This window comes from Danio rerio, chromosome 15 (assembly GCF_052040795.2).
Source record: "Danio rerio strain M-AB ecotype USA chromosome 15, GRCz13ab, whole genome shotgun sequence".
In the NCBI taxonomy this organism is placed as follows: domain Eukaryota; kingdom Metazoa; phylum Chordata; class Actinopteri; order Cypriniformes; family Danionidae; genus Danio; species Danio rerio.
Genome location: NC_141035.1, coordinates 2612414 through 2638878, shown reverse-complemented (window position 1 = coordinate 2638878; position 26465 = coordinate 2612414). Strand labels below are relative to the sequence as shown.

At 35.4% G+C, this 26465-nt stretch overlaps 3 protein-coding genes and 1 long non-coding RNA gene across 4 annotated transcripts in view; 3 read left to right on the top strand and 1 right to left on the bottom strand.

The window, feature by feature from the left end:
* amotl1 (angiomotin like 1) overlaps positions 1 to 26465 on the top strand; it is a 314310-nt gene that overhangs the window by 177486 nt on the left and 110359 nt on the right. The window lies entirely within an intron of this gene.
* cldna (claudin a) lies at positions 9942 to 11792 on the top strand. The gene is given in 1 exon segment (NM_131762.2): positions 9942 to 11792. A coding segment is annotated over 1 exon segment (621 nt). The 5' UTR covers positions 9942 to 9995; the 3' UTR covers positions 10617 to 11792.
* On the top strand, positions 14868 to 16663 carry cldnf (claudin f). Its single transcript, NM_131766.2, has one exon. The coding sequence runs from the start codon at positions 14875 to 14877 to the stop codon at positions 15574 to 15576; it is 702 nt and encodes a 233-aa protein (NP_571841.2). The 5' UTR covers positions 14868 to 14874; the 3' UTR covers positions 15577 to 16663.
* On the bottom strand, positions 24155 to 26076 carry LOC147833555 (uncharacterized). Its single transcript, XR_015508995.1, has 3 exons — positions 26043 to 26076; positions 24681 to 25751; positions 24155 to 24288 (listed from the first exon to the last, which is right to left on the bottom strand). It is a non-coding gene; the product is annotated as an uncharacterized LOC147833555 (long non-coding RNA).

Below are 26465 nucleotides of genomic sequence, written 5' to 3'. Positions count from 1 at the left end.
AAGTGATACATGTCTTCTCCAGAATACAGTGTGTTATATTTACAATATTCCAGTAAGATCAACACAGTAGGGGACATTTTTAAAGAACGGGCATGCTGTGACTTGGGAAACTGTCAAATGTACAATTTGGGAGTGTGAACCTGTTCTGCTGTAGTTTCTCATGATCAGAACAGGTTGTTTCGCCTTCCGGCAAATTGAAGACAGGTACCGTATATGCCTACATGTTTTCCAGCAACAGGTGCAAAGGTTATATTAGCGTTAGCATTTGGATTTTTGGATATTTATTTGTAATGACTATTTTTTTATTTTTAATATAATGTTGTGATTTTCTTTTTAATATTATATTACTAATTCGCTTTTTTTTTGTTTCAAATTAATTTATTTGTCAAGGTAACATTTCAGGAGGTATGAACTGTAGAGGTTTTGAAGAGATTACAAAATACATGACATAACTCTTTATACATATCTGTAAAACTTGGAAAACATGGCTATGTAGTTTCCAGCTGAAACAAACACTAAATTCAGTTCATTCAATTTTATTGTGTTTTTTATCTAAATTTTATTATAGATTTTTTATTTTATTATTGTTTTTCCTGTTGTGCATTTTCCTTTGTTGTTCATTCTTAGGACGGTGGGTTGAAAATTAAATATTCGTTTTTACATACAGTACACTACCTGACAAAAGTCTTGTTGCCTATCCAAGTTTAAGGAACAACAAATAATAACGTGACTTCTAGTTGATCATTTAGTATCAGAAGGGGCTTATATGAAAGGCAAAGGCCTCTAGATTACGCTTATTTCACCAAAATAAAATATGATCATGCCTTGATTTTGACTGATTTGATTAGGACAGTGCGGTCTGACTCTGCTTAGACAAAAGTCTCATCACAGAACAGAAATAATGTCCAGTATAGAATATAAAGTCCTGCTGCAGTGGAGACAGAATGAATATTGTGTCTGACTCCATCATGAGCTTGGAGGACTGCATCCATACATCTCTGACATGACTCAAATCACTGATTAATAAAGTCATCTGGAATGGCAAAGGAAGCGTTCCTGCAGGACTCCCAGAGCTCATCAAGATTCTTTGGATTCATCTTCAACGCCTCCTCCATCTTACCCCAGACATACTCAATAATGTTCATATCTGGTGACTGGGCTGGCCAATTCTGCAATTCAACAGATGATTCATCAGAAAAATCTACCTTCTGCCACGTTTCCAAATGATCAACTAGAAGTCAAGTTATTATTTGTTGCTCTTACCACTGGGATCCACGACAAGACTTTTGTCAGGTAGTATATATGAAATAAAAAGAGTCCACTGCAAAAAATGCTGTTTGTTCTTAGAGTTTTTGTCTTGTTTCTAGCAAAATAATCTTGTTTTTCATTTTGCTTACCCTGTTGGCAGATTATTTTGTTTGTTTTTAAGGACAAACTCACTTCATTTTGTCATATTATTTCTTAAAACAAGACAATAGTTTTTGCTGGTCTAGAAAATGCTTCTTGATTGAGATTTTTAAAATATATTTGGACTAGAAACAAGACGAAAATCTAAGGAAAAGCGTTTTGTAAGTTTTTATGGATTGTTATTGTGAAATAATCTCATATAACATGTTTTTTAAGTATGCAAAGAAACGAACACAACTGAGAGCTTTGAATGAAATCATAATATCATGTCTTTGTTCTTTATTTCTCTCAGTCAAAGTCTGGGCTGGGTGAGGCAGTGGCGCAGTAGGTAGTGCTGTTGCCTGACAGCAAGAAGGCCGCTGGGTTGCAGGTTTGAACCTCGGCTCAGTTGACGTTTCTGTGTGGAGTTTGCATGTTCTCCCTGCCTTTGTGTGGGTTTCCTCCAGATGCTCTGGTTTCCCCCAAAGACATGCGGTACAGGTGAATTGGGTAAATTGTCCGTAGTGTGTGAGTGGATGTTTCCCAGAGATGGATTGTTGCTGGAAGGGCATCCGCTGCGTAAAAACTTGCTGGATAAGTTGGCGGTTCATTCCGCTGTGGCGACCCCGGATGAAAAAATAACACATTTTATGACAAGATCTGGTGTATTTATCACAAATAAATTGACTTCTCGCCAACATTTGCATTTGTAATTAATTCTATTCCCTAAAATCTTCTTAAAAGTCTAAGAAAGCAGACTACAGTTCTCCCCACCACACCAAACCCCCCACCACGGGGGAAAAGAATGTTAATTGTTTAGAAACTCTGCAGTCTTTAATTACATGGTTGGGTCAAGCATCAAGAGTTGTCAGTGTCGTGTGATCTTTCTTGATCGTTTGAAATCACTCTTGACTCATCAGTCTTTTTCATCCTTCTAGATCGCTATCACTGGCTGGGTCATCCATAGAAACTCAGTGTACCATCCCAATACCCTGAGGTCGATAGGGCTGTCACCTGGGAGAAAGATGTTTATTAAGGGAACAGTTTAATTTTACAGCTCCTCCAAAGGTAAACTGTTGAGTTTTACCATTTTTAATGCATTCAGTCAATCACTGCAACTCTTTTAGCTTAGCTTAGCATAGATCATTAAATCAGATTGGACCATTAGCATCTTGATAAAAGTTTTTTTTTTTAATTGGAGACTTTTCAGCCGGACTATGGTATTTTTGAATTTGCTAATATAATATTCCCAGTGCTGGGTCCATACACAATCATTCACACACTCAGACAATACGGCCAATTTAGCCTCTTTAATTCACCTATACCACATGTTTTTGGACTGTGGGGGAAACCGGAGCACCCGGAGGAAATCAACGCCAACACAGGGAGAACATGCAAATGCCAACTGACCCAGCCGGGACGCAAACCAGCGACCTTCTTGCTGTGAGGCGACAGTGCTAACCACTGAGCCACCGTGTCGCTGCATATAGTTCAGTTATTGCCCAGCAGACACACAAGATGTCATAAGAAGCTAATATTAGGTTAGATTTAGGCTTTAGAAATTCAATGTCTTACCAGCGTCTTGAGACAATGTTATTTTGATGTACAATAATGACTTCAAATGACGTTGATTTTAGGTTGTTAGAAAGAGACCAAAATCCAACATCAAGCCAACATCTTAAACAAACATCATATTGACGTCACATACTGACATTTATTAGTCAGGTATGGCAACTAAAATCCAACATCTGCTAGACGTCATAGTGGTAACGTCCAAACAACGTCGAGCTGTAACATCATTAGACGTTGATATTTGGTTGATTTTAGGTTGGACGTTTTCTAATACCCATAGATAGGAAATAATACAGTAGTGACTGCAGGTTGAAGGAAAGTAGTGGAGTAAAAGTACAGATACAGCACTAAAAATGTACTCAAGGGAAAGTAGAAGTAAACATTTTAAAAACTACTTAGTAAACTACAATTTCTGAGAAAAACTACTCAATTACATTAATTTGAGTATTTGTAATTAGTTACTTTACACCACTGGAAATGGTCTAATCTGTTTCAATGATCTATGCTAAGCTAAGCTAAAAGTGCTCCCGTCAGACCCAGAATGATTTAAAAATGTTAACCCATAACTGTCAAGTTTTTCCCGGGATTCTCACGTATTTTACAATTCTATCCCGCTATCGTCCCGTAAATGTATTTTCCCGTATTTCTCCCGTATTTTCAGTCTTTCTCTGAAGGGTGGCAATAAACATTAAAGCAGTGTTGGGCAAGCTACTTGAAAAATGTAGTGAGCCAAGCTATTAGCTACACTACTTAAAATGTAGCTTAACTACACTAAAAGCTACCCCCTGGGAAATGTAGCAAGCTAAGCTAAAAGCTACAAGGCAAAAGTAGCTTAGCTACATCCAAGCTATTTTTGCAAACTTTGTTTTGAAATCGAAGCAACTTAAATCCAACTCAATCATATCTTAGTGATCAATAAAACTGTATATATATAATATATATATATATAACTGTATATATATATATATATATATATATATATATATATATATAAACAAGTTATTGCATCTTAACATGTACTTCTCGAGGTATGGTCACGAGGAATCCTGCCTCAGAAATAACTCCTCTCCCTCAGTCATCTTTCCATCAAACAAGTTTCGGTTGGCGACATCGCCAACCAGAGGTGGCAGTAACGCACCAAAAAGTTTGTTGTCGAACATCGTAAAACAGGAAGAAGAAGAATTCCTCATTCTAGCCATCATATGGATTTACTATCACCGACACCGGCCTCACAGCTCCGTGAATGTCGTTGCCATCACTTATTGATCCGCGATCTGAAAATGTAGCTTGTGTGGACACTACTGCGCTCCTTGACTAATAAAATAGCTTCGCTACTGAAAAGCTATTTGATTTAGAAAGTAGCGACGCTACCGCCAAGCTACTGTAGTTAAGCTAGTAGCTTCACTACTTGTAGCGACGCTACTGCCCAACACTGCATTAAAGAGACAATCCTCCCCATACGCAACCCATCCCGCCGAACCACCAGGGGACGCCCCTTGCTCTTAAACGTGAGTCTGTTCTGAGCTTTCTTTTTATTTATTATTTATTTATAATAAATATAAAAACGGTGGAATTTCCTTCCATTTCAATACAGGTGCCATCACAATTTCCGTCTTTCGGATGAGACGTTTAACCGAGGTCCTGACTCTCTCTGGTCATTAAAAATCCCATGGCACTTCTCGTGAAAGAGCAGGGGTGTAACCCTGGTGTCCTGGCCAAAGTCCCTCAATCAGCCCTTACGATCATGACCTCCCAATCATCCCCTTCCACCGAATTGGCTCTATCACTGTCTTTCTACTCCACCAATAGCTGGTGTGTGGTGAGCGCACTGGCGCCGTTGTCCTGTGGCTGCCGTCGCATCATCCAAGTGGATGCTGCACACTGGTGGTGGTGTGGAGAGACCCCCCCTCATGATTGTGAAGTGCTTTGGGTGTATGGCCATACACAGTAAATGCGCTATATAAATACACATTACATTACATTACATCACCCATAGTGGTGCGTGACTGTCAGCTGATACACTCCATTGTGATAAATACACGCTGTTTCCCAAACGGATTCTGTACATGCGATTTGAAGCGAAGCGAAAGTCTGATTTTTGTGTTTGAAAAGAAATACACATTTTATTAATAATAATAACATCTAAAGATTTTGATCTTGGTGGGGTTGCTCTTTAAACAACTAATTTTGTCCTAAAAGAGCACAAAGTGTTAGGAAAGCAGTCAAAAGCTTTCATTACAACGTTAGATTGTGCATTTCTTAAGTGACACCTCTGTTAATGTAATACCTTATTATGGTGGGCATATCCCTTATTTTCACATCCCAATGTTGACAGGTATGTTAATCTGAACTACTTAACACCAGGGGCCTCATGTATCAACGCTGTGTACGCACAAAAACTTTGCGTACGCCAGGTTTCACGCTCAGAATCGCTCACGTTTGGATGTACTAACAATGAACTGAACGTGGGAATGTGCGCAGCTCCACGCCAGCTTCATGGCTGGCGTACGCACATTTTTTTGTGCGTGTCTGTTTTATTTCCATTGGCGACTCCTAGAGGCAGTTGTGTTAAATTGCTCTCTACAAAGTGTCTGAGCCTTGCAATGGCAGCTGTATGAGACAGGTTCATCTAGCAGGTATATAAGGTTTCCATACCATACAGTTGACCAGCTAAACATTAAAGCGCAATTTGCAGTGGTCGCCTGTTTTCCCATTGTAATGGGAGCGATCTACTGCACGCACATTGCTATAAAGACACTATCTGAAGATGAATTTGCATGCGTGAATCAGAAACATTTCCATTCAATGAATGTGCAAATAAAATATGATGCACAGACTTATTAAAGATTCCTACTTGTCTTTCTCGTGATAAATAGTAGGCAAAATCTGATGTGTAGCGGGGGAAAAAAGAAGAATGACTTTATCAGACGCTGGATTCGAACAGAGTTCATGCTCAAATTTGTCAAAACATGTTATTATGTGTTTTACGAGCTGCGCCACTGAGACTGTTAAGAGTACTATAACATTTTACACCTATAAATCACACTTTTTCTTTTTTTATTCACTCAGTGTGATGTTCAGACCCAACTGTGTTAACCGCATCAGCTAAACTCTCCCACTCTATTTTTTTCTTTTGTTATTAAGTCAAACTTGCAAATAACACCGCTTTTCTCCGGTCTACCTCGGAAAGCAGCACCTCCAATTCACATTCTGTTCAAAGTTTCTCTTCTCGCTTGCTTTTGCCGTTGCTTTTTCGTTGGGTTTTGCCATTAGCATAGTCATTAGCATATTCATACGGGGGCGGAGGCAGGGAGGGGTTTTGCGCTCGTGCATGTTGCGCTCAGTTTCACGTTCATTCGGATGTACAAAAGAATATGCGTGAGATTCGGCGTACGCAGTGTTTCGTACATCTGATTTTTTTTCTGCGTACGCACATTTACAGCTTTGTGCGTACGCAATGTTTTAGTAAGATTTCCACGCAAGTCTTCGTACATGAGGCCCCAGGAGAGCTATAAAATGAGCCTGTTTTTAAAAACTCTGTTTCTTTAACCCATAAAAGTGGAATTTAACACACTACCACATTGTTTTATAATTACATCAATCTAATGTTAATATCTCAAGACACTGATGATTTTATATCCCAGAGATGGGTTGCGGCTGGAGGGCATCCGCTGCGTAAAAATAAGTTGGCGGTTCATTCCGCTGTGTCAACCCCGGATTATTAAAGGGACTAAGCCGACAAGAAAATAAATGAATGAACTGTTGATTTTACTTCAATTCTCTTTAGACAGCATTTAAAAAGCTAATAGTATGAGCTGTGCAGTGTTTTTGTCGTGTATTTTTTTTCCCCTAAAACCAGACCAGCCAGTTCCCTGCATAATTAAACTTTTTTTTTTTTTTTTGACGGAGCCTAAATGTTTCTAAGAGTATTCTCCTAAACATGAAGGAAGATCAAACCCATGCGTCTAGATAGGACTAACAAAATTACATTTAAATTAAAAGCAATTAAAAGTACTTAAAGGGTGTTGTTGGATGTTACGCAAGATGTGATTCATTATTGTCTTACCTTCAGTACATTAAAGGTGATTATGACGGCATTATGAAGCTTTTATTACAGGTTTTTAAAAATACATATTAAATTATTTGGGTGGCACAGTGGTTAGTACTGTCACCTCAAAGCAAGAAGGTCGCTGCTTTGAGTCCTGGCTGCACCAGTTGGCATATCTGTGTGGAGTTTGCATGTTCTGTTGGTGTGGGTTTCCTCAGGGTGCTCCGGTTTCCCCCACAGTCCAAACATATACACTATTGAATAAACTGAATTGGCCGTAGTTTATGAGTGTGAATGAGTGGGTGTTTCCCAATAATGGGTTGCAGCTGGAAGGGCATCCGCTGTGTAAAACATATGCTGGATAAGTTGGCGGTTCATTCCACTGTGGTAACCCCTGATAAATAAATGGACTAAGCTAAAGGAAAAATTATTTTATAGGTTTGGACTGAAATGTTTGGTACTACCTCCATAATATAATATTTGGATAGCCATCTTTCCTCAGTTTCTTAATTGCAGACATTCCTTACCTGTGTGCATGTGTGTGTGTGCGCATGTGTGTGGAACAGTATCCTCTTTCCCCTTGCCATGGACATTTTAATGAGCTGCTGTGTAAAATAAAGCCATTATTGTGCTTTTGGCCACCAAACAGAGCTTTCTTTCTTTTATGAAACAATCCGTATCCCTTACTCCTAACTCTGTCCCTCTTCTGCTTTTTTCTACACAGCTCACACCTGAGACCGGTTTCCATTCCTTCGCCATGTCTTCTAATGTCTCTTTCTAATGTCTTTTCCCTGAAAACACTCGGACACTGAGCAGTGAACAGCTCGTTTAACTGTATAGTGGTGCAGTGGACATCTTACTCTGGACACTGGAAAGCAGGTCAGCATTTACCGCATCTTTTTTCTTATATACAGTTAAAGTCAGAATTATTAGCCCCCCCCTATGATTTTTGTTTTCTTCTTTAATTATTTTCCAAATGATGTTTAACAGAGCATTTTCACAGCATGCCTGATAATATTTTTTTCTTCTGGAGAAAGTCTTATTTGTTTTATTTCGGCTAGAATGAAAGAAGCTTTTAATTTTTTAAAAGCCAGTTTAAGGTCAAAATTATTAGCCCCTTTACGCTATATTTGTTTTCGATAGTCTACAGAACAAACCTGTTATACAATAACTTGCTTTATTACTGTAACCTGCCTAGTTAACCTAATTAACCAAGTTAAGCCTTTAAATGTCACTTTAAGCTGTATAGAAGTGTCTTGAAGAATATCTAGTCAAATATTATGTGCTGTCATCATGGCAAAGGTAAAATAAATCAGTTATTAGAAATGAGTTATTAAAACTATTATGTTTAGAAATCTGTTGAAGAAATCTTTCCTCCGTTAAACAGAAATTGGGGGAAAATAATTTAGGGGGGCTAATAATTCTCACTTTAACTATATATATATATATATATATATATATATATAAATATATATAATATATAATAAAAATATATATATATATATATATATATATATATATATATATATATATATATATATATATATATATATGCTATTTAGTTTCAAGTATTATTGACCTAGGTTTATTTAAACAACTACTTTTATTGTTGACATTTTTTAAATACAAAAAAAAAAAGTTAAGTCAATCCTGCCGAAATTATTCACATACTCCTGGCAAATTCTGACTTAAAGTTACTTTAATCCAACCTGCAAGTTTTGTTTTGACCAGAAATGACACCGGTCTTACTCAAAAGATAATAAGATGTACAAAGGGTATCATTGTGGAAACAAAAAAAGCTTTTATTTACATTTGAACAAAACTTTTACGTCAGAATTTTCCTAGGAGTGTGAATAATTTCAGGCTTGACATCTTTAAAATAACAGAAGGTGCCATTTTAAGTTAACTTTGAATGGAATGAGTGTCCAATAAGTGTTTTAAATTGTAAATATAGTTTATTTTGTGAACGTTTACTTGTTGTTTACTGTTGTTCGAGTTGTGAGGTTTTTTTTCCTCATCCACATGTTTAAAATAACAGAAGGTGCCATTTTAAGTTAACTGTGCTCAAAATGGCTAGCTAAAATGTCTGAAAATAGTTGTCACTAGGCAGTGAGGTGAAAATGTTTGTTTAGTTGTTTTTGTATTATGTAAAATCCTACCCTGCAGAAAAATCCAGCTTAAACCAGCCTAGGCTGGTTGGCTGGTTTTAGCTGGTTGACCAGCCTGGTTTTAGAGGGGTTTTGGCCATTTCCAGCCTGGTTTCCAGCCATTTCCAGCCTGATCTTAGCTGGTCAGGCTGGAAAATGACCAGCTAAATCCAGCTAAAACCAGCTTGACCAGCCTAGTTTAAGCTGGATATAGCTGGTTTTGGCTGGACTCCCAGCTTGGCTAGGCTGGTCAAGCTGGTTTTAGCTGGTCATCTCCCTGCCTGACCAGCTAAGACCAGGCTGGAAATGGCTGGAAACCAGCCTGGAAGTGGCCAAAACCCCTCTAAAACCAGCCTGGTCGACCAGCTAAAACCAGCCAACCAGCCTAGGCTGGTTTAATCTGGATTTTTCAGCAGGGTAATGTAAAAGAGTGAAAAAAAACACCTGAGTGAATCAATTAGTTGTTTTAGTTGCCATCTCGTGATTTCGGGACACCCATGTTACGCATTGTGTAATTGCATCTCGCGCTTGTTTAGTTTTCATCTATGGCTTACTCAAACACTTACTCAAGCTGAAACCACCGTTCACAAAATCTACAAATAATCCGTGACTCATAATAACGTCTTACAATTGCGAAAAAATAAAGAAATCCACCCTATAAATGTGTCAAGGCATGTCAAGACATTACAGCCAAGGGGCAAATCTAGTCGACGGTTTGAGCTGCCCCTCCTTTTTCTCCAGACCAAATATAAGGGCTCACTTTGTTCTCACGTTCACCACACCATCATCTCTACAGACCAACGAATATTTTTGCTGTCTAATACACCTGCAATTGTTCCACCATGGTATCAGCAGGGCTGCAGATGGTGGGTATAGCCCTGGCAGTGATTGGCTGGATTGGGGTTATAGTGGTTTGCATTCTCCCCATGTGGCAAGTCACTGCTTTTATCGGACAGAACATCGTCACGGCGCAGGTTACCTGGGAAGGAATTTGGATGAGTTGCGTGGTGCAGAGCACCGGACAGATGCAGTGTAAAGTCTATGACTCCATGTTGGCTCTGAGCTCAGATCTTCAAGCCGCTCGAGCTTTGTGTATCATCTCCATCCTAGTCGGTGTTGTTGGAATCCTCCTCGCGGCGGCGGGAGGAAAATGCACCACCTGCATTGAAGAAGAACGTGCCAAGGCTAAAGTCTGCGTTATTTCTGGAGCCATCTTCATCGTGGCTGGAGTTCTGTGCTTGATTCCTGTTTGCTGGACTGCTAATAATATTATACGCGACTTCTACAACCCTATGACCAACAGCGCGCAAAAGAGGGAACTCGGAGCGTCGTTGTTTATTGGCTGGGGGGCTTCGGCGCTGTTGATTATTGGCGGGTCGTTGCTTTGTGCTAATTGCCCTCCACAAGACCAGTACAAGGCAACGTACACCGCTCGATCTGGAGGAACCAAGGGGTATGTCTGAGGAACCAAAAGTACTACATTCAAGGAGGATATTGGGTTTTTTATGTGTATTGGATGCTGGACAGCTTTTGAGGTGGTGTTGTTGTTGACTATGATCGTGACCGTTATTTTATTTAAAATAACGGTCGACATATTCAAAAACTGACGGTTGTTGTTTGTTCATGCTACTTAAAATGAGCTAAAACAAGTGGAGCCAACTTAATTGTTTGATGTTCAATCCACTTAAATGTGTAAAAACTATTAAGTGATCTTAATTCATTCATTCAACTTGTTAAAATCAAATCTAATCGTTTTTTTTTTACAGTGTATGAGGCATTGTGAAATACAATGAACATGTCAGGGTGCCTGCTTTGAATGGAATAAGTGTTCAATAAGTGTTTTAAATTGTAAATATAGTTTGTTTTACTTGGTATTTACTGTTCTTCAAGTGGTCTTGTGAGTTTCTTTTTTCTCCTCATCTCAATATTTTGTGGAATGTTTTAAAACGCAACTAGGCATGGGACGATAAAGGTTTTCAAGGTATACCGCGGTTTGGAAAAGTCAAGGTTTTAAAACAATTTTTTAAACAATAAATTAAATACATTTTTAATAATTTTTAATAATGTTTTTTATTTACCTTTTTTAGGACAACAGCAGAAAAGATATCCAAAGATGCCATTTTTAATTGTAAAAAAAATCATTTTTTTAAATAAATCAAGACAGCAGATGTAAACAATCATTTATTTTAAGGATTTATCCTGAAATGTTTACTATTTCAAAATATTTCAAATGTTTCTTAAACTAAAATATATTGTGTTGAAAAGTGAAAAATGTGTTTTTTACCCAGGCATTTAAAAAGAATATTTTTAGAGCAGTAATCACAATAAGCTTTAGTCCAAGGTTATCATATTGTCAGAATCTTATACCAGCCCATGCCTACCTGTAACCACTGACATCCACAGTAGGAAAAACAAATACTATGGAAGTCAATGGTTACTAGTTTCCAGCATTCTTTAAAATATCTTCCTTTGTGTTCAACTGAAGGAAGAAACTCATGTTAAGTGATCAAGTAGGCTACATGATGACAGGATTTTCATTTTTGAGTGAATTGTTTCTTCAATTTTTCTTGTTTTTACTGAGAATCTCTTCAGAAGTGCTGAAACTGTACATGATTTTTTATTAAAGTTATCTTTGATCATATTTTGCTTCAATCCTATTTTGAAATTGTGACTGATATGCCACAGAACATTTCAAATACAAGAATTTTATCGAATAAATCCTTTAAAAACATTTATATTTTTGTTTTCCTTTTTCTTAATACACAGAAAAAGTGGACAAATCATTAATACAAATCCTCATAAAGTGTGAAGTCCTTGTTTAAAAAGCATTTTGAGCATCAAAGAAGAAAATTATTTACGATATCCCTCCTTAAAATACCACTTTGGTGTCACAAAGTCACAGAAAGTTTGAAGTCTTGTTTAGTGGGTGAATATATTGAACACTTCAGCCATCTACTGGCCATTATTGTCATAACATTGTTTATATCATTTATAAATATTAGTTATTTTCCACCAGATGGCAGCACTTTGCCCTTAATAATTCCCATATTTTCAAAGAATTACTCTAAAGTTCAAAATTTTTTACAGTAATTATATATTTATTTATGTATTGGAAATAGAGATGCTCAATAATATTTTGTATAGTCATTTACGTAACCATGCCTACACAGAAAGTCGACTTTCAAATATATGTAAAATATCCTGGAAGCATTCACTCATTCATTTCCTTTTCAGCTTAGTCCCTTAATTAATCAGGGGTTTGAACCGCCAACTTATCCAGCAATTGCTTTACGAAATGCACAGCTGCAACCCACCTCTGGGAAACACCCATACAATCTCATTCACACTACGACCAATTTAGCTTACCCAATTCACGCATATAGTGCATGTCTTTGGACTTGTGGGGGATCCTGGAAATATTATAGGTAACATTATAATAATATGAATTATAGTAAATCCTGCTTTTCTACAATGATTAGATTTAGGGATCAAGGTTTAGAATAAGGTTTGATTTGGGACTTTTCTACAATTTTGTGAAACTTGTAAGGCTAAATTAAACTGCCAAATCATACCAAAACAAGTATGTTTGCAAATTAGTTTAACTTTTCAAGTGTGTGCTAATTTAAAAGGTAAATAAATAAATAAAACCTAAAACACACAATATGTTTTGGAGGTGCTCCTAAAATTATTTACCTTATTTATTTATTTATTCTTTTTTTTATACCTGCTCCCTTGACAAGTAATTCATCATTCAGTCTTATAAAATATAACAAACATCCTTGGAGCTGAGTTGCTATGAAGCAAAGATTACATTTTTTTACTTTTATTTATTTATTGGATTTTGAAGATTTCACAGTGTGTTTATGAGAGAATACACAAAGCGATTGTTTATCCCAAATATATATATATATATATATACATTTTTTTTAATGTACTCACTATTGACTCTCCCTCAAGTGGGTTTAATTTTTTATGTTACTTCTGTTGAACACAAAATAAGAGGTTTTTGCAAAAAAAAAGTACTGGTGGATTTAACTGGTTTTGACAGCAAAGAAAATGTACCTTGTTAAAAAACCAAATAATTGTCTAAAGTGACATATTTGAAAAAACAAAGGTATTTTATTTACTAGCTAACAACCTTATCATTACATATAAAATTAAACATTATTAATCGCCACAGTGGAATGAACCGCCAACTTATCCAGCAGGTTTCACACGGCGAATGCCCTTCCAGCCACAACCCATCTCTGGGAAACATCCACACACACACTACAGACAATTTAGCCTACCCAATTCACCTGTACCGCATGTCTTTGGACTGTGGGGGAAATCGGAGCACCCTGAAGAAACCCACGCGAACGCAGGGAGAACATGCAAACTCCACATAGAAACACCAACTGAGCCGAGGCTCGAACCAGGGACCCAGCAACCTTCTTGCTGTGAGGCGACAGCACTACCTACTGCGCCACTACGTCGCCATGAAGCAAAGACAACATTTTAAAAATTGTATTTATTTATTGGATTTTGAAGATTCACAGTGTTTATTAGAGAATGCACACTTAAAGCGATTGTTCACCCCAAATATATATATATATATATATATATATATATATATATATATATATATTTTTTTTTTTTTTTTTTTTTAAATGTACTCACTACTCTCCCTCAAGTAAGTTAAATTTTTTATGTTACTTCTGTTGAACACAAAATAAGAGGTTTTTGCAAAAAAAAAAGTCCTGGTTGATTTAGCTGGTTTTGACAGCAAAGAAAATTTACCTTGTTAAAAATCAAAGAATTGTCTAAAGTGACATGTTTGAAAAAAAGGTATTTTATTTACTAGCTAACAACCTTATCATTACATATAAAATTAAACATTATTAATCGCGACAGTGGAATGAACCGCCAACTTATCCAGCAAGTTTTTACACAGCGGATGCCCTTCCAGCCGCAAGCCATCTCTGGGAAACATCCACACTTAGCCTAAACCAGCCTAGGATGGTTGGCTGGTTTTAGCTGGTCAACAAGCCTGGTTTTAGAGGGGTTTTGGCCAATTCCAGACTGGTTTCCAGCCATTTTCAGCCTGGTTTTAGCTGGACAGGCTGGGAGATGACCAGCTAAAACCAGCTTGACCAGCTTAAACCAGAATGGTCAAGCTGGTTTTAGATGGTTTTAGCTGGTCACTCTCCAGCCTGACCAGCTAAGACCAGAGTGGAATTGGTTGGAAACCAGCCTGGAAGTAGCCAAAACCCCTCTAAAACCAGCCTGGAAGTAGCCAAAACCCCTCTAAAACCACCCTGGATGTAGCCAAAACCCCTCTAAAACCAGCCTGGAAGTAGCCAAAACCCCTCTAAAACCAGCCTGGAAGTGGCCAAAACCCCTCTAAAACCAGCCTGGAAGTGGCCAAAACCCCTCTAAAACCAGGCTGGTCGACCGTAGCTAAAACCAGTCAACCATCCTAGGCTGGTTTAAGCTGGATTTTTCAGCAGGGCTCTTTAAGAGTCATTCTTTTTCCGGCGGCACATTCTTTTTCAAATCTCCAGAATCTTGTTAAACAGGATTAAACACACACACAACAAACAAACACACACACACACACAAACTCCTCCCAGGGCGGATCTGCAGCTAACAGGCCATCACTTCCTGCTTGTCCTCCACACACATATGGGTTAGGATCACACCAACGGCTGCTTTTGCTTATCATCCCACAACGGCTTCAATATGGGAAGGATTGCTAAAGAAGTGGCCGGCCAGACCCTGTGCTTCATCGGTTTTGTGGGCATCTGCATCTGCTGTGGCATTCCCATGTGGCGGGTCACCACCTACATCGGCGCCAACATCGTGACAGGCCAGATCGTGTGGGACGGCCTGTGGATGAACTGCGTGATGCAGAGCACGGGACAGATGCAGTGCAAAATACAGGACTCCATCATGAACCTGACCCAGGATCTGCAGGTGGCGCGCGCACTGGTCATCATCTCCATACTGATCGGATTCATGGGCATGCTGCTGACGTTTATTGGTGGACAGTGCAGTAGCTGCCTGAAGAACGAGTCCTCCATGGCTAAAGTGCTCATTCTGGGAGGCATCCTGTGCATTGTTGCTGGAGTCCTGCTTCTGATTCCTGTGTGCTGGTCTGCGGCGTACACCATCTCCGATTATGTTAGTGTGACCACCATTCAGACGCAAAAGAGAGAGCTTGGAGCGTCTATATATGTCGGCTGGGGTGCTTCAGCGTTCCTGTTATTCGGAGGGATTATTCTGTGCACTTCTTGCCCACCCAGAGAAAATATCTACCCACAGTACCCAGGCATGTACCCGTACCAGGGACCGGTGTATGGGCATCAGTACGCTCCGAGTACAGTTTACAAACCGTATCATCCTCCTGTTGCTTATACACCTGCTCCAAGGCAATATCTTTAACACAAAGGACGGACGTCGTCTAAAGACTACTCCTGAAGATGGAAAGAATTGTGTTGAGCTGAATCAAAACAATTCTTGAGTTTTTGGGGAGACAATTTAAATGTTTTAAGCTCAATCAACCTCAATTTGTAAAGACATTTAAGTTGACTTGATCGATTTGTGTTGGGACAGCATGGAGGGATTGTGTGGAACTCAACACTTATAGCGTGTATCTGTATTTTAAAGTGATAATTCACCCAAAAATGAAGATTCTGTCATCATTTACTCACTATTTTTGTTTTTATTTCTTGTTAAGCACAGAAAGGAAGGAAACTGGAAACCTGTAACCATTGACTTCCATTGTATTTGTTGTACTCAATGGTTTCAGTCAGTCAGCATTCTTCAAAATATCTTCCTTTGTGTTCAACAGAAACTGGTAAAGGTTTGGAAACACTTGAGGGAGAATAAATAAGGCGGTAAATGTAGATTTTTGTGTGAACTGTCCCTTTAATTCAGTGTTTATCTGAATTGAATGTATTTAAAAGCAATTTTATTGAGGTCTTGTACTTCCCCAAGCTTTAAACGAAGATGATCTGGAAAAGCTAAAACTTGTTGGTCTTGTTTTTGAGATTTTCGCAGTGCTAATGAATGATGTTTGTTTCAACATGGTCATATTTGAAGGTACTATAAAGTATATTTCTTGACTGACTCTCTGAATAAATACTCTAATGCCATTAATCTGATCAAAATCAAGATCACAAAGACTTTTTACTTCCAAAAACTCTTTACTCCAACATATTTCTCAAGGAGGAACAATATAAAGACAATATCTGTTGCATATTCATCTGCTCCGTCAATATCTTTAACTCAAAGGACGGACATCTTCTAAAACTGCTCCTGAAGATGGAAAGAATTGTGTTGAGCTGAATCAAAACAATTCTTGAGTTTTTGAGGAGACAATTTAATTGTTTTAAGCTCAATCAACCTCAATTTGTAAAGACATTTAAGTTGACTTGATCGATTTGTGTTGGGACAGCATGAAGGGATTGTGCGGAACTCAACATTTACAGCGTATATCTGTATTTTAAAGTGATAATTCACCCAAAAATGACGATTCTGTCATCATTTACTCACTATTTTTGTTTCTTGTTGAACACAGAAGATGATAGTTTAAAGGAAACTATAAAGGATATTTCTTGACTGACTTTTTTAAAATAAATGCTCTAATGCCATTAATCTGACCAAAATCAAGATCACAAAGACTTTTTACTTCCAAAAACTCTTTACTCCAACATATTTCTCAAGGAGGAACAATATAAAGACAATATCTGTTGCTTACTCATCTGCTCCGTCAATATCTTTAACTCAAAGGACGGACATCTTCTAAAACTGCTCCTGAAGATGGAAAGAAAATACTCAAAAAAAGATGTTTGTTGTTTGTTCAAACTACATGTAAAAATGAGCTGAATCAACACAATTCTTATGCTTTTTGGGGACAACTTGATTGTTTTAAGCTCAATCTACTTAAATTTGAAAAGACATTTAAGTTAACTTAATTGATTTGTGTTGGGGCAACATGAAGGATTAGTGTGGAACCCAACATTTACAGCATATATCTGTACTTTAAAGAGATAATTCACCCAAAAATTAAGATTCTGTCATCATTTACTCACTGTTTTTTGTTTTTGTTTCCTCTTGAACACAATGAAAGATAGTTTAAAGGAAACTGGAAACCTGTAACCATTGACTTCCATTGTATTTGTTTTTCCTGGTTTCAGTCAGTGAGCATTCTTCAAAATATCTTCTTTTGTGTTCCACAGAAACTGCAAGGTTTGGAAACACTTGAAGGAGAGTAAATAGGAGTAAATTTAGATAACTGTGTGAACTGTCCCTTTAATTCAGTGTTTGGCTGAATTGAATGTATTTAAAGCAAGTCTATTGAGGTCATGTACTTCGCCAAGCTTTACATAGAGATGATCTCCTGTTTTCTCTACTGGAGATTTTCGCAGTGCTAATGAGTGATGTTTGTTTCAACATGGTCATATTTGTAAGTACTAAAGTATATTTCTTGACTGACTCTCTGAATAAATGCTCTAATGCCATTAATCTGACCAAAATCAAGATCACAAAGACTTTTTACTTCCAAAAACTCTTTACTCCAACATGTTTCTCAAGGAAGAACAATATAAAGACAATATCTGTTGCTTACTCATCTGCTCCAAATCAATGTCTTTAACCCAAAAAGTTTATTTTGTGGGGACAATTTAATTGTTTTATACTGAATCTACTTAAATATTAGGGATATTTAACTTAACCTTATCGATTTGTGTTGGAACAACATGAAGGATTAGTGTGGAACCCAGCATTTAAAGCAGGGGTCACCAATCTCGGTTCTGGATGGCCGGTGTCCCTGCAGGGTTTAGCTCCAACTTGCCTCAACACACCTGCCTGGATGTTTGTAGTATACCTAGTAAGACCTTGATTAGCTTTTTCAGGTCAGTTTGATTAGAGTTGGAGCTAATCTCTGTAGGGCACCGGCCCTCCGGGAACAAGTTTGGTGACCCCTGATTTACAGCGTATATCTGTACTTTAAAGTGATAATTCACCCAAAAATGAAGATTCTGTCATCATTTACTCGCTATTTTAGTTTTTGTTTCTTATTGAACACAGAAGATGATAGCTTAAAAGAAACTGGAAACCTGTAACCATTGACTTCCATTGTATTTGTTTCACTCAATGGTTTCAGTCAGTCAGCATTCTTCAAAATATCTTCTTTTGTGTTCAACAGAATCTCGTAAAGGTTTGGAAACACTTGAGGGAGAGTAAATAAGGCAGTAAATTTAGATTTTTGCGTGAACTGTCCCTTTAATTCAGTGTTTGGCTGAACTGAATGTATTTAAAGTAAGTCTATTGAGGTCATGCACTTCGCCAAGCTTTAAACGGAGATGATCTGGAAAAACTAAAACTTGTTGGACTTGTTTTGTGATGTTTGTTTCAACATCGTAACATTTGTAAGTACTAAAGGATATTTCTTGACTGACTCTTCCTATAAAAATGCTCCAGGGCCATTAGCAGAGCCTATAGATCCCAATCAAGATCAAGAAGACTTATTTCTCTTTACTCCAACATATTACTCATGGAGAAACATTATAAACACCACATCTGTTGCTTATTGGTCTGCTCCAAGGCAATCCCTTTAACTGAAGGACATTTATCTACTGGCTTTTTCTAAAACAGTGCTCCTCAAAATGTACAGAGAAATCTGTACCTACTTGGATTCATTGAAACTGTATTATTTATTATACAAAAACAACTATATTGAGTGTCTTGTTTGTTGCCAGGCTTTAAATGGAGATGATCTGGAAAAACTAAAAACTTGTCGGACTCGTTTTCTCTACTACAGATTTTAGTGTTGCTAATGGATGACGTTTGTTTTAACATGGTCATGTTGTTGTATTGAAACTGAAGCCTGTATTTTTGTGAGTGTGTGACTTTGATTTTCCACTTGGAGACTGTGATTTTGTAAATAAATATATTTCTGAATTATTATAAATGATCTTAATATAACATTTATATTTTTCTATTTCATAACCTGCCAGCAGTTACAATTAAATTGATTACAGTGGAAACTGATGATGTAATTGTATGAATTGTATGTAATTGTGGAAAGTACCATGAATCCTTCTAGGAAAGTGACAGGAAATAACCACATTGTGTTAATGTAGCATTGGTTTAAAGCTCAAAGTACAGAAAAAAAAGAAAACTAACCAGAAAGATTTTAAAATAAAATAATAACAGGTTCTTTTAATTTAGTTTAAAGTGAAATAACTGACCATAAACAAAGGAGGTGGACTAAAATGCTCATTTTAGGGGGGAAAAAATCTGATTTACTAATATTTCAAACGAATCTAAATGTGCTTCACGTGCATTCAAATGAATTATCAGTGTGATTATCAGAGTATGACAAGGTTTGGTAAATAAATTTTCTCCCATATTTAAATTTAAAAGCATTCATCAGTAAGTACTTTAACTCTTTTTACTTAAATATCTAGTGCTTTTGGTCTTTGAATGAAGTAATATTGAAATTATACCTCTATAATAGTAATAGGAGTAATATTTTATTAGGGTATCTGTACTCAAGTGTAGAGTAAAGTGTGTATATATATATATATATATATATATATATATATATATATATATATATATATATATATATATATATATATATATATATATATATATATTGTAAAATGGCAAATTGTTTAAGCCTCAAACTAAAGAGCCCGCATGACACCACATCACGTCAAAATAAAAAATAAAAAAGATCATCCACAGCTTTGAAATATCGATAATCAACGTGATTTGTAGATATTTTTGCTATATTTTGCTATATATATATATATATATATATATATATATATATATATATATATATATATATATATATATATATATAAAAAAAACTGGAACAAGTTGTACCTCTTGCTTTGTTCAACTATATGTTCCCCTGTATAATAGACAGCCATTTTAGCTTGCCCTAATAATAAACAAAACATGTAAAAGTTTACTCTGGACATATATAAATCCAAAAATAAAAAATTGTAGCAGAAAAAGTCTTGTCTCTGTAAAAATTCAGTCATATTGTCCCAACACATATCGATTAAGTTAACTTGAGGGCTGCACGGTGGCGCAGTGGGTAGCACATTCGCCTCACAGCAAGAAGGTCGCTGGTTTGAGCCTCAGCTGGGTCAGTTGGCATTTCTGTGTGGAGTTTGCATGTTCTCCCCGTGTTGCCGTGGGTTTCCTCTGGGTGCTCCGGTTTACCCCACAGCCCAAACACATGTGGCATAGGTGAATTGGGTAGGCTAAAATGTCCGTAGCGTGTGAGTGTAAATAAGTGTGTGGATGTTTCCCGGTGATAGACTGTGGCTGGAAGGGCATCCACTGCGTTGAACATATGCTGCACAAGTTGACGGTTCATTCCGCTGTGGCGACCCCAGATTAATAAAGGGATTAAGCAGAAAAGAAAATTAAAAAATGAATGAAAGTAGATTGAGCATAAAAATTAAGTTGTCCCAACAAAATCTCAATAATTGTGTTGATTCAGCAAATTTTAAGTTAGTAGTTTAAACAAGCAACAATAAAGGTGTGTTGTTGAGTTGAATAACACACGCAAACAACTAAAACAGTAAACAAAGGCTCATGAATAAAATACAGTCTCTCTTAACCTCTCTTATTTTAACCCACAAAGATAAAAAATACAGTCTCTCTCAAAAGTTAACATTAAAAATGTTTTCTCTGGACACATTTAAACCTGCAAAAAATAAATTGTGGTAGAAAAAGTCTCGCCGCTGTAAAAAAATCCACAAAAATCCTTCATAATGTCCCAACACAAACTGATTAAGTTAAGACCTTGAAAACCTAACATATTAAACAAATTCAAGTGGATTAAACATACAAAATTTAAGTTGTTCCAACAAAATCTCAATAATTGTGTTGATTCAGCAAATTTTTAGTAAGTAGTTTGAACAAGCAACAATAAAGGTGTGTTGTTGAGTTGAGTAACTCACAAACAACTAAAACAGTAAACAAAGGCTCATAAAGGAAACACAGTTTCTCTCAGAAGTGAACATTAAACACATTTTCTCTGGACACATATTAACCCACATTATATATTTATTTATATATAGCTGAAAACTGTTTTGCATCTGTAAAAATGCTGGGTTCCACATAATTCATTCAGATTGCCCCAACACAAATCAATTAAGTTAACTTTACAGATTTAATCAATTCAAGGGGATTAAACATACAAAATTTAAGTTGTCCCAACAAAATCTCAATATTTATGTTGATTCAGCTCATTTTTATTCAATAGTTTGAACAAACATCACAAAAGTGTGTTGTTGAATTGAGTAACACATACAAACAATTAATACAGTAAACAAAGGCTCATACTTAAATGAAACAGATTCTCTCAGAAATTAACATTAAGAAAATTTCTCTGGACACTTTTAAACCCACATCAAATAAATGTGTAGAAGTCTCTAGTCTGTAGCAGAAGTCTCGCCAAAACACAAAAACAACTAAAACAAACACAAACAAACAAACACAACTAAAACAGTAAACAAAGGCTAACGAATAAATTACAGTTTCTCTTAACCTGTCTTATTTTAACCCACAAAGATAAAATAAAAAATACAGTCTCTCTCAAAAGTTAACATTAAGAATATTTTCTCTGGACACATTTAAACCCACATTTATTTATTTATATATATATACATATATATATATATATATATATATATATATATATATATATATATATATATATATATATATATATATATATATATATATATATATATATATATATATATATATATATATATATATATATAGCAAAAAAAGGTCTCGCCGCTGTGAAAATGCTGGGTTCCACATAGTTCATTCATGTTGTCCCAACAAAAAATGGATTAAGTTTAAGTGGATTACCAAATTTAAGTGGTTTGAACATAACAAATTTAAGTTGCCGCAACAAAATCTCAATTATTGAGTTGATTCAGCTCAATTTAATTAAGTAGTTTGAACAATCATCAGAAAAGTGCAAAATGCAGTTTCACTCAGAAGTGAACATCAAAACATTTAATCTGGACACATTTAAACTCACATAAAATAAAGACTGTAGCAGCAAAAGTCTTGCCAAAAACACAAACAACTAAAAGAGTAAACAAAGGCTTATACATAAATAAAATACAGTTTCTCTCAGAGGTCAACATTTCTCTGGATACATTTAATACCCCCCCCCCCCCCCCCCCCCCAAAAAAAAGGGGGAAAAAAAGTAGATTTAGCATAAAAATTAAGTTGTTCCAACAAAATCTCAATAATTGTGTTGATTCAGCAAATTTTAAGTTAGTAGTTTAAACAAGCAACAATAAAGGTGTGTTGTTGAGTTGAGTAACTCACAAACAACTAAAACAGTAAACAAAGGCTCATGAATAAAATACAGTCTCTCTTAACCTCTCTTATTTTAACCCACAAAGATAAAAAATACAGTCTCTCTCAAAAGTTAACATTAAAAATGTTTTCTCTGGACACATTTAAACCCGCAAAAAATAAATTGTGGTAGAAAAAGTCTCGCCGCTGTAAAAAATCCACAAAAATCCTTCATAATGTCCCAACACAAACTGATTAAGTTAAGACCTTGAAAACCTAACATATTAAACAAATTCAAGTGGATTAAACATACAAAATTTAAGTTGTTCCAACAAAATCTCAATAATTGTGTTGATTCAGCAAATTTTTAGTAAGTAATTTGAACAAGCAACAATAAAGGTGTGTTGTTGAGTTGAGTAACTCACAAACAACTAAAACAGTAAACAAAGGCTCATAAAGGAAACACAGTTTCTCTCAGAAGTGAACATTAAACATATTTTCTCTGGACACATATTAACCCACATTATATATTTATTTATATATAGCAGAAAAAGTCTTGCATCTGTAAAAATGCTGGGTTCCACATAATACATTCAGACTGCCCCAACACAAATCAATTAAGTTAACTTTACAGATTTAATCAATTCAAGGGGATTAAACATACAAAATGTAAGTTGTCCCAACAAAATCTCAATATTTATGTTGATTCAGCTCATTTTAATTCAATAGTTTGAACAAACATCACAAAAGTGTGTTGTTGAATTGAGTAACACATACAAACAATTAATACAGTAAACAAAGGCTCATACTTAAATGAAACAGATTCTCTCAGAAATTAACATTAAGAAAATTTCTCTGGACACATTTAAACCCACATCAAATAAATGTGTAGAAGTCTCTAGTCTGTAGCAGAAGTCTCGCCAAAACACAAAAACAACTAAAACAAACACAAACAAACAAACACAACTAAAACAGTAAACAAAGGCTAACGAATAAATTACAGTTTCTCTTAACCTCTCTTATTTTAACCCACAAAGATAAAATAAAAAATACAGTCTCTCTCAAAAGTTAACATTAAGAATATTTTCTCTGGACACATTTAAACCCACATTTATTTATTTATTTATATATATATATATATATATATATATATATATATATATATATATATATATATATATATATATATATATATATATATATATATATATATATATATATATATATATAGCAAAAAAAGGTCTCGCCGCTGTGAAAATGCTGGGTTCCACATAATTCATTCATGTTGTCCCAACAAAAAATGGATTAAGTTTAAGTGGATTACCAAATTTAAGTGGTTTGAACATAACAAATTTAAGTTGCCGCAACAAAATCTCAATTATTGAGTTGATTCAGCTCAATTTAATTAAGTAGTTTGAACAATCATCAGAAAAGTGCAAAATGCAGTTTCACTCAGAAGTGAACATCAAAACATTTAATCTGGACACATTTAAACTCACATAAAATAAAGACTGTAGCAGCAAAAGTCTTGCCAAAACACAAACAACTAAAAGAGTAAACAAAGGCTTATACATAAATAAAATACAGTTTCTCTCAGAGGTCAACATTTCTCTGGATACATTTAATACCCCCCCCCCCCCCCCCCCCCAAAAAAAAGGGGGAAAAAAAAGTAGATTTAGCATAAAAATTAAGTTGTTCCAACAAAATCTCAACAATTGTGTTGATTCAGCAAATTTTAAGTTAGTAGTTTAAACAAGCAACAATAAAGGTGTGTTGTTGAGTTGAGTAACTCACAAACAACTAAAACAGTAAACAAAGGCTCATGAATAAAATACAGTCTCTCTTAACCTCTCTTATTTTAACCCACAAAGATAAAAAATACAGTCTCTCTCAAAAGTTAACATTAAAAATGTTTTCTCTGGACACATTTAAACCTGCAAAAAATAAATTGTGGTAGAAAAAGTCTCGCCGCTGTAAAAAAATCCACAAAAATCCTTCATAATGTCCCAACACAAACTGATTAAGTTAAGACCTTGAAAACCTAACATATTAAACAAATTCAAGTGGATTAAACATACAAAATTTAAGTTGTTCCAACAAAATCTCAATAATTGTGTTGATTCAGCAAATTTTTAGTAAGTAGTTTGAACAAGCAACAATAAAGGTGTGTTGTTGAGTAACTCACAAACAACTAAAACAGTAAACAAAGGCTCATAAAGGAAACACAGTTTCTCTCAGAAGTGAACATTAAACACATTTTCTCTGGACACATATTAACCCACATTATATATTTATTTATATATAGCAGAAAAAGTCTTGCATCTGTAAAAATGCTGGGTTCCACATAATTCTTTCAGACTGCCCCAACACAAATCAATTAAGTTAACTTTACAGATTTAATCAATTCAAGGGGATTAAACATACAAAATATAAGTTGTCCCAACAAAATCTCAATATTTATGTTGATTCAGCTCATTTTAATTCAATAGTTTAAACAAACATCACAAAAGTGTGTTGTTGAATTGAGTAACACACACAAACAATTAATACAGTAAACAAAGGCTCATACTTAAATGAAACAGATTCTCTCAGAAATTAACATTAAGAAAATTTCTCTGGACACATTTAAACCCACATCAAATAAATGTGTAGAAGTCTCTAGTCTGTAGCAGAAGTCTCGCCAAAACACAAAAACAACTAAAACAAACACAAACAAACAAACACAACTAAAACAGTAAACAAAGGCTAACGAATAAATTACAGTTTCTCTTAACCTCTCTTATTTTAACCCACAAAGATAAAATAAAAAATACAGTCTCTCTCAAAAGTTAACATTAAGAATATTTTCTCTGGACACATTTAAACCCACATTTATATATATATAGCAGAAAAGGTCTCGCCGCTGTAAAAATGCTGGGTTCCACATAATTCATTCATGTTGTCCCAACAAAAAATGGATTAAGTTTAAGTGGATTACCAAATTTAAGTGGTTTGAACATAACAAATTTAAGTTGCCGCAACAAAATCTCAATTATTGAGTTGATTCAGCTCAATTTAATTAAGTAGTTTGAACAATCATCAGAAAAGTGCAAAATGCAGTTTCACTCAGAAGTGAACATCAAAACATTTGATCTGGACACATTTAAACTCACATAAAATAAAGACTGTAGCAGCAAAAGTCTTGCCAAAAACACAAACAACTAAAAGAGTAAACAAAGGCTTATACATAAATAAAATACAGTTTCTCTCAGAGGTCAACATTTCTCTGGATACATTTAATACCCCCCCCCCCCCCCCCCCCAAAAAAAAGGGGGAAAAAAAGTAGATTGAGCATAAAAATTAAGTTGTTCCAACAAAATCTCAATAATTGTGTTGATTCAGCAAGTTTTAAGTTAGTAGTTTAAACAAGCAACAATAAAGGTGTGTTGTTGAGTTGAATAACTCACAAACAACTAAAACAGTAAACAAAGGCTCATGAATAAAATACAGTCTCTCTTAACCTCTCTTATTTTAACCCACAAAGATAAAAAATACAGTCTCTCTCAAAAGTTAACATTAAAAATGTTTTCTCTGGACACATTTAAACCCGCAAAAAATAAATTGTGGTAGAAAAAGTCTCGCCGCTGTAAAAAAATACACAAAAATCCTTCATAATGTCCCAACACAAACTGATTTAGTAAAAAAAAAAAAAAAAAAAAAAAATATATATATATATATATATATATATATATATATATATATATATATATATATATATATATATATATATATATATGTGTGTGTAAAAAATGCTGGGTTACACAAAATTCATTCATATTGTTCTAACACAAATCAATTAAGTTAACTTAACATATTTAACAAAAGTCGATTGAACATAACAAATGTAAGTTGTCCCAACAAAATCTCAATAACTGTGTTGATTCAGCTCATTTCAATTAAGTTTTTTGAACAAACATCAGAGAAGTGTGTTGTTGAGT